The following is an 8978-nucleotide window of genomic DNA, read 5'->3' on the forward strand; positions in this document are numbered from 1 at the left end:
TGTCTTGCGTATCGCGCTGTCGGTCGGGTCTCCTTCGACGTGAGCTGCGGTGCATCACCCCCGGCATCGAGGGTACACGTGACGTGTTCATGTGTCAACACACACAACTTGCCAATCTCGGTGGGACCGAATTGAAAAACTCGGTCGGACCGATTCAGCAAATCTAGTGACCGTTAGGATTTTCGGTGGGACCGACATGCAACTCGGTAGGACCGATATGGTTAGGGTTAGGGCATAACATAATCTCGATGAGACCGATTACACAAACTCGGTGAGACCGATTTTGGTAATAAGCTAACCAAAGAGTTGGTCAGGTAAACTCGGTGGGACCGATTCGCTCATTTCGGTGAGACTGAAGTTTTACGAAAGGGAAACAGAGAGTTTACATTGCAATCTCGGTGGGACCGACCGCTCATCTCGGTGGTACCGAAACGTTACGAAGGGAAACAGAGAGATTACAATCCCATCTTGGTGAGACCGAGATCCCTATCGGTGAGACCGATTTGCCTAGGTTTGTGGCAGTGGCTATGAAATCTGAACTTGGTGGCGCTGGATAGAAAGAATCGGTGGGGCTGAGTTTGACTTTTTGTTTAGGTTATATGTGGATGTGATAAAGTAGTTGAGGGCTTTGGAGCGTATCACTAAGCATTGAGAGCAAGAACCTCATTAAGCAACACATCATCCCTCCTTGATAGTATTGGCTTTTCCTATAGACTCAATGTGATCTTGGATCACTAAAATCTAAAATGTAGAGTCTTGAGCTTTAAGCTTGAGCCAATCTTTTTGTCCTGAGCATTTTGAGGGGTCCACTTTTCTCGTTCATGCCATGCCATTCATTAAGATTTCCTGAATTATTTATCTTGAAATAGCATTAGGTCAATGAGCTATATGTTGTTAGGAATTACCAAAACCACCTAGAGATAGTTGCACTTTCACTCTATCAGTGTTTATTTGGTTGCACCGTAGAAAAAAGACAAATGTTTCTTTTTCAGTTACATGCAGGCAAAACATTTCTAGGAAATATACTAAGGGAAACGTTTCCCTTCGGACGGCCGGCGGAACGATCAGCCGGTCGCGTCTCGCGTGCAACTTCATTTGATTAAACGACACACTCATTGCCCGCATGGTCAGATCACTAGCGCAGCCCGCATGGCCCACCACCGCTCATCCTCTCTCAATTCTTATCCCGTACATGAGCCTCTCCTTGTGCGCCCCCTCGCAACCACTCGTTTCCCTTAATCTTATCCAGTCTAGCCCATCGTCACCTACCTCTTGCTGGCATCCCCTTCCGCCATGGATGAGCTCAATCTTCCCATCTCTAATCAAACGTGAGCCATCCGTTCCCCTGCCTCGTCAAGTGCGAGATCCCATCCACATCACCCATCTCCCATCCTTCCTTGTGTTTTGTTCCTCATCTGCTGCATCATGGAGCGATGTGAGGCGGACCGGGCACCGACGCACGGGGCCGAGCAGCGAGGCTTTACAGGGGAGCCGGAGCTGCAACGGGGAAGGCTCGGTGCTGCAATCATCAAACGGAGATGCCGGAACCAGCCATTGCGCAAGATACAATGATGGCGTGAAAAGCTACAATGGTTGTCGGATTTTGCTGGAATCGGCCATGCGCATAGCTATGCCGCCGCCGAAAGCTGCATACGTTGTCGGAGATGCTGGAACCAGTGTTATGCGGAGCTGCAACAGGTACTGACGGAATTCATGTTGTTTTTCAGCTGTAATCGGCATCTTTCGATTTTGCTGTAACCAGCATAATTTTTTGCAACCACTGGCTTTGTGTTTTGCTGGAACTAGCATCCATTTTTGCTACCATCGTCTCGGTTTTCTTGCGAATTTTGCTACCATCGTGTTATCGTTTTGCTGGAACCAGCGTATTTTTTTGCTACCACCGGGTTTGGCCACAAGCGACACCGTCGTCGGCATTAGAGGTGCAACCAGTGGTCCGCAACACCGGCACGGAACAGTTTACAGTCGGCGTCGTGAGAGGTTGAGGGGCAGCCAGCCACGGATGCAACAGGGAAGGGGCTGCCATGGATGCAACAGTGAAGGTTACTCAAAAAAGCTGTTACAGGGTCAACAGGTTTTTGTTGCGATTTCACGACAGGGTGAGGGTCAGAAGCGAGCTTCAAAGGCGAGTGTCGGCGGCGACACAAATCCTGATGGCGGAGACGAGCGCGAGACGCGGTGGAGAGAGGACGGCCGCCAAGTTTCTTAGTGGAGATGCGAGAGGTGAGAAAGACGATGATGTAAGAACTAGATAGAGGGGAAATGCCTGTTGGTTCCTGGCGACATCTGTCCCTGGAATCTCACCATTCATTACCCTCCCGATCTTCCCTCTGCTATCAGTATTCTGACTTTTCCTCCTATATTCTGTCACACCTACATTTTATCTATTCGTATTTGATTGGTGCCGTCCTGTACTTCTGACTCGGGCCCGCATCGCATTAAACCAGTGTCTCATCTACCAACTGCCAAATCCTCTTACACTCTGTACATGTATCCTTCACTTTTGGCTTCAACTCGTTGTACCTCCAGATTTTGCACTTCGCGCCTGCGACAAGAATTGATGATCAACACTTCAGCACTCCGGTGCTTTATGGAGATTACTGAACCTAAAATCCTCGTTTCCAGTACTGGACACTCAACTGTTCCTACACTAAACATTACTGAACTTATCATCTTAAATTTACTTATTTTATTTCCAGTATTCTTCAGACAACTTCTCTCTGCGCGGCCAACATTTTGTTTAATAAAATGCTGCCTGTTCAGTAAAGGATTATGTAATATTTTCATTGTAATCCAATCATGGTAACGTGCTCTATGTACGTTCATTTTTTTAATGTTGGTCAAATCGAGTTGTTATTCATAGCGAACTGCTAACCTTAGTTTATTTTTTTCAGATTGATAAATCATGTAAAATATGTCGCTTTACAATTTTCATTGCAAATACCCTTTGTTTCTCAGATTTATATAAACCTGATATGAGAAAAGGTAATTACAAAAAAAGTCAAAAGTTTCTAAAACTTTTTTTGAATTAAACTTGATCTTCTTTTCTACCCATATAAAAAGTTTTGGCAAGGAAAAACTGACATCAACTTCAGGGCAAAACAACAACTTTTCAAACACAAACGTGTGAATAGTAACTTTTATATAGGAAGTGTTGATATTATTTTTTTCCAAGAAAATACCATGAAAGTTTTTCCTTGCCCAAACTTTTTATACGAGTACAACAGAAGGTCAAGTTTATAAAAAACATAATAAATTTGTTGACTTTTTGGTAATTGCTGTTTTTATATAGGGTGTATATGCACCTGATATGAAAAAAATAGTAATCATGAAAAGTCAAAAAAATTCTAATTTTTTAAAAATAAACATGACCTTCTTTTGTAGTTGTACAAAAAGTTTGACAAAGGAAAAGCTCCCATTGATTTCTGGGTGAAGAAGATAAAAATTCGAGGAAAAGAGTGTGAATAGTAACCCCTAGTGTTGATTTCGTTTTTTCGCCCAGAAGTCAACGGGAGTTTTTATTTCGCCAAACTTTTTATGCAACTCCTGTACAAAAGAAAGTCAAATGTCTTTTTAAAAAAATCAATTTTGTTACTCCTTTTGTATTTATGATTCTTTTTAGCCCACAAGTATAAAGGAGTTTTTATTTCTCCAAACTTTCTATACAACTTCTGAAAAGATCAAATTTAGTTTCGAAAAGTTTCAGAATTTTTCGACTCAAAGCGTGGAACGGACGCTTCTTCCTAGTACTAGGCAGTACACTCTCATTAAATGAGGCTGCCAACTTCCAGCTTTATTAACGAAAACATTTGAGGCAAGCTGTGCAGTTCGTTTTATCTTAGCAACATCCAAAATTCCGGAGAGACACGACTCTGACAGTAGCCACCCAACAACAGGAAGGGGCGTGTGTCAGTGGAGCAGCATTTATCTTTCGACAGAATAGAGCGCGTTATCCTGTTTCAGCCTGTACTTCTGACCGTATTGCACTGTCGCAGCAATGTATAACACACTTTATCACTGTAGAGGACTGTCTGTATTTCTTTATTCACTACTTTACGTCCAGATCACAAAGCCCCAAGCCACGCTGTGGATATCGGGGACATATGTCTGCATAGACCAAACGTCCGCCTCCCTAGATAGAGCGGTTACATGTGCTGGGAACGAAAGGATGTACGAGGACCAGCGCCTATCAAAGAAACGTTCCCTGCCGGTAGGCCGGCTGAAACTTCAGCTGGATTGGCGCTGGTCGTTAGATGAGGCCTCATCGAACAGATGCGAACCACCCGCGTCTCCTTTGCACGCGTCCTCCCGCGGGCCCCATGAGAGAAAAGCGGCAACAACCTTATCCTTTCATCATTCCCCTGCTGAATCTTCTCGACCGCTCAATCTCTACCTGCTTCTTTCTCTACATCTCTCTCAACCACACAGCAGGGGGAGTGAGGAGCTCGCGGAAGTGTGTTGGAGCTGCAACCGGCAGCGGCAGTCGTGAGGTGGGGGAAGTGGTCCTGCTGTGAACCTGGGCGGCCACCTCGACACCCAGAGGCGGAGACCGACCGGAGCCGGCATACAACAAAGACGGCATGCACGGCAACGAAAAATGTTGGGACCGATGCTTTCAACTGCTGGAAACGGAGAAGATAAAAGCTACGACGGGGCGGCGAAAATTGCTATCGCGGCACGAATGGCGAGCTACAACCGGCATCGAAAAATGTTGGAACCGACGACCAGCACTGCTGGAGATGGCCAAAAAATGCTACGACGGGCTATGTCGATTTTCTACGATGGCACACATGGTGAGCTACATCCGGCAATGAAAAGTGCTGGAGCCGATGACCTCCATTGTTGGAACCGGTGTCATGGTGTGCTACTAAGCCGCGCAACGGCAGCCTGCTAGACCCGTGCATTTTTTACGGCGATGAATAAAGCTAGAACCGTGTATCTTTTTTGCTGGGACTAAGGCACTGTTTGTTTCATAAGTCCCAGGACTTTTTTAAGTCCCAACTTATAAGTCATAAGTACTTGCCTGTTTGTTTACATCGACTTATAAGTCCCGAGTCCCTGCCTGTTTGTTTACAGGGACTTATAAGTTGATAACCATTTTTCATACAAACGAATCACAGAATAGTGACAACCGAAATAACACTTGTTCATACAAACGATTAACACTTGTTGATAAGAACCAAAATAAGAGAGAGTACATAACAACCGAGATAAAAGAAATTACATAAGCGAACAACACTTGTTCATATCATTGTTGTTTCAAGGACCACAACCCATCAGCGACCCAAACTCTGAATTGATTCATAGCAGCACTGTCCGTCTCATTTGTTGAATCATTTGTTGTGGTCGTTGGCATAGACAATGGTACATAATTTTCATCTTCATCACACTTGTCGAATTCTATATCGGGCAGTTGACTTTGTCTAATAAAATTGTGCAGTGCAATGCAAGCCACAATGATTTTGCTTTGTTTCGGCTCTGGATAACTAGGCAAGTGAAACAAAATCATCCACTTATTCTTCAAGACTCCAAAACACCTCTCGATGACATTTCTAAGTGAAGAATGGGTGAAATTGTAGTGTTCCTTTTTTCCTCTAGGCATTGTGCCATCACGGTACTCCTGGAAATGATAGGTTAAACCCTTGTATGGTGCAAGATAACCCGGTCTATTTGGGTACCCTGAGTCCACAAGATAAAACTTATTAGGTGGAGGTTTTGGAAACTTGTCACCAAATCTGGATCGTGCATCATTGAAGACCCTCATGTCATGCACTGATCCTGGCCAACCAGCTAGGACAAATGTGAATCTCATATCAAAGTCACACACACACACATCACATTCTGACTCTTCTCCTTATGTCTATTCCTATGCTGGGTAGCAGTGGCAACTGGTACCACAACTTGTATGTGTGTCCCATCTATTGCACCAATGCAATTATCCATAAATGGTGCATACTTTCTAGATCTTAATTTGGAATGCACAGTTCTGAACTGACGATCTACTGGCCTGATGATGTCTTTTGCAAGCTTGATCAGACATTCCAAAACCTTATCAAACTTCCTTACAATTGTCTCCAATGACCTAACAAATCTGTTTTCTGCTTGTCTTACAGATTGTGGGGAACCTACTATCCAAAGAAACAGGCCTAGAGACTCAACTGATGACATTCTTTTAGTGGACTTCAAACCATAGGAATCAACAAGCACACTATGCAATTTTTCAAACACTGGTCTGTGCATTCTAAACATGTTGTAACAAGCAGTTTCGTTGCCTAGTGTTGTCATAACCCAATCATGCCCAGACTGTATTGGTACTCTTCTAGGTCCTTTGTTACCGTAAGAGTCCAAGTAGTACATACCAATCATGCAGGCCATCTGCATCATTCTTCTCTTCCTTTTTTGGTCCATGAACAACATCAGGGCTTCATCATCACTGCTGCTCCCACCATCACTGTTGATTCCATTAACACTGCTTTCATCATCCTGAAACATGCAAACATTAGTACAACTTCTTCATTATGCACCACCTCGTCAACTTGAAAACATTAGTACATGCAAATGAAACATACTAACACGCATTCATCATTTAACAAGGTCACATAGCACAGGTCCATTACATAGGTATATTATTAAAATGACAATCAAGATAACTACTACATTAGTACAACTTCTTCATCTGGCACCACCTCTTCAACCAAGTCAGTCTAGCATCATCACTTGAAATGTTCTCAAATATGACTCTGTTTGCCTCATCTGCAAACAGTTGAGTTGCCATGAAGTACTCAACACTTGTTTCTTCTGCACCACATTTAACTACCAACATTTGACAATGAGTAATGGATTCCTTAGTGCTGTTTGATTTCTTCTCCTTTGCCTTGTCCTTTGCTTCCTGCCTTTTGTTTGCATATTTAGTGATCATGTCAGAAGTGTTCTCACTATTCATAGTATTGATGAGCCCTGTCATTAGTTTCACCATTGGGCTCTTGTGTTTCTTTCCTGGGCTTGAAGCTGTCTGTTCACCGCCGCTGCTTCCCCTCTTCTTGATGGTGGTGCTCATTGATGAAGTCATGTACCTAGGGTAGGGTCATGGGCCTGTCCAGAGGACCCTCCCCAAGGACATCTTCAGAAGAAACAGCGTTCCAGTCGACCAAGAGGGATTCCACTCGACGGACTCGAAGGCATTCGACCATGAAGACTCACTCGACCACCAGGAGGTTAAGAGTCACTCTGTATCTAAACGGTCTGTAATTAAGTAGTCTTTATTACCATGATGACACTTTATGTAGGGCGTTACCTGTTGGGGAACGTTGCAGAAAACAAAAATTTTCCTACTCGTTTCACCAAGATCATCTAGGAGTTCATCTAGCAACGAGTGAATAGATGCATCTACATACCTTGTAGATCGCGAGCGGAAGCGTTCAAAGAACGGGGATGATGTAGTCGAACACGACGTGATTCGAATCACCGGAGATCCTAGCACCGAACGGACGGCACCTCCGTGTTCAACACACGTACGGAACAGCCACGTCTCCTCCTTCTTGATCCAGCAAGGGAGGGAGGAGAGGTTGAGGGAGATGGCACCAGTAGCAGCACGACGGCGTGGTGTTGATGGAGCTGCAGTACTCCGGCAGAGCTTCGCTAAGCAATAAGGAGGTGGAGGAGGTGTTGGGGAGGGAGAAGGAGGCAACCAAAGGCCAAGGACTCAAGGTATGAAGTCCCTCCTCTCCCCCACTATATATAGGGGTGCCAAGGGGGGGTGGCCGGCCCTAGGAGATCCAATCTCCTAGGGGGTGCGGCGGCCAAGGGGGGTTTCCCTCCCCCCCAAGGCACCTAGGAGGTGCCTTCCACTAGTAGGACTCCTCCCCCTTGGAAACCCTAGGCGCATGGGCCTAGTGGGGCTGGTGCCCTTGGCCCATGTAGGCCAAGGCGCACCCCCTACAGCCCATGTGGCCCCCGGGGATGGGTGGCCCCACCGGTGGGCCCCCGGGACCCCTCCGGTGGTCCCGGTACAATACCGATAACCCCGAAACTTGTCCCGATGCCCGAAACAGGACTTCCCATATATAAATCTTTACCTCCGGACCATTCCGGAACTCCTCGTGACGTCCGGGATCTCATCCGGGACTCCGAACAACATTCGGGTTACTGCATATACATATCCCTACAACCCTAGCGTAACTGAACCTTAAGTGTGTAGACCCTACGGGTTCGGGAGACATGTAGACATGACCGAGATCGCTCTCCGGTCAATAACCAACAGCGGGATCTGGATACCCATGTTGGCTCCCACATGCTCCACGATGATCTCATCGGATGAACCACGATGTCGAGGATTTAATCAACCCCGTATGCAATTCCCTTTGTCAATCGATATGTTACTTGCCCGAGATTCGATCGTCGGTATCCCAATACCTCGTTCAATCTTGTTACCGGCAAGTCACTTTACTCGTACCGTAATGCATGATCCCGTGACCAAACACTTGGTCACTTTGAGCTCATTATGATGATGCATTACTGAGTGGGCCCAGTGATATCTCTCCGTCATACGGAGTGACAAATCCCAGTCTCGATCCATATAAAACAATAGATACTTTCGGAGATACCTGTAGTGCACCTTTATAGTCACCCAGTTACGTTGTGACGTTTGATACACCCAAAGCACTCCTACGGCATCCAGGAGTTATACGATCTCATGGTCGAAGGAAGAGATACTTTGACATTGCAAAAACTCTAGCAAACGAACTATACGATCTTGTGCTATGTTTAGGATTGGGTCTTGTCCATCACATCATTATCCTAATGATGTGATCCCGTTATCAATGACATCCAATGTCCATAGCCAGGAAACCATGACTATCTATTGATCAACGAGCTAGTCAACTAGAGGCTTACTAGGGACATGTTGGTGTCTGTTATTCACACATGTATTACGATTTCCGGATAACACAATTATAGCATGA

General features: G+C 45.3%; 1 protein-coding gene across 1 annotated transcript; it reads left to right on the top strand.

Moving 5' to 3' along the window:
• Positions 1–1095: 1095 nt before the first annotated feature.
• LOC123114305 (uncharacterized) lies at positions 1096–7300 on the top strand. Its single transcript, XM_044535735.1, has 2 exons — positions 1096–1698; positions 6132–7300. Exons 1-2 carry the CDS (start codon positions 1124–1126, stop codon positions 6166–6168), a joined length of 612 nt encoding a protein of 203 aa, XP_044391670.1. The 5' UTR covers positions 1096–1123; the 3' UTR covers positions 6169–7300.
• Positions 7301–8978: the final 1678 nt, after the last annotated feature.

This window comes from Triticum aestivum, chromosome 5B (assembly GCF_018294505.1).
Source record: "Triticum aestivum cultivar Chinese Spring chromosome 5B, IWGSC CS RefSeq v2.1, whole genome shotgun sequence".
Lineage (NCBI taxonomy): Eukaryota > Viridiplantae > Streptophyta > Magnoliopsida > Poales > Poaceae > Triticum > Triticum aestivum.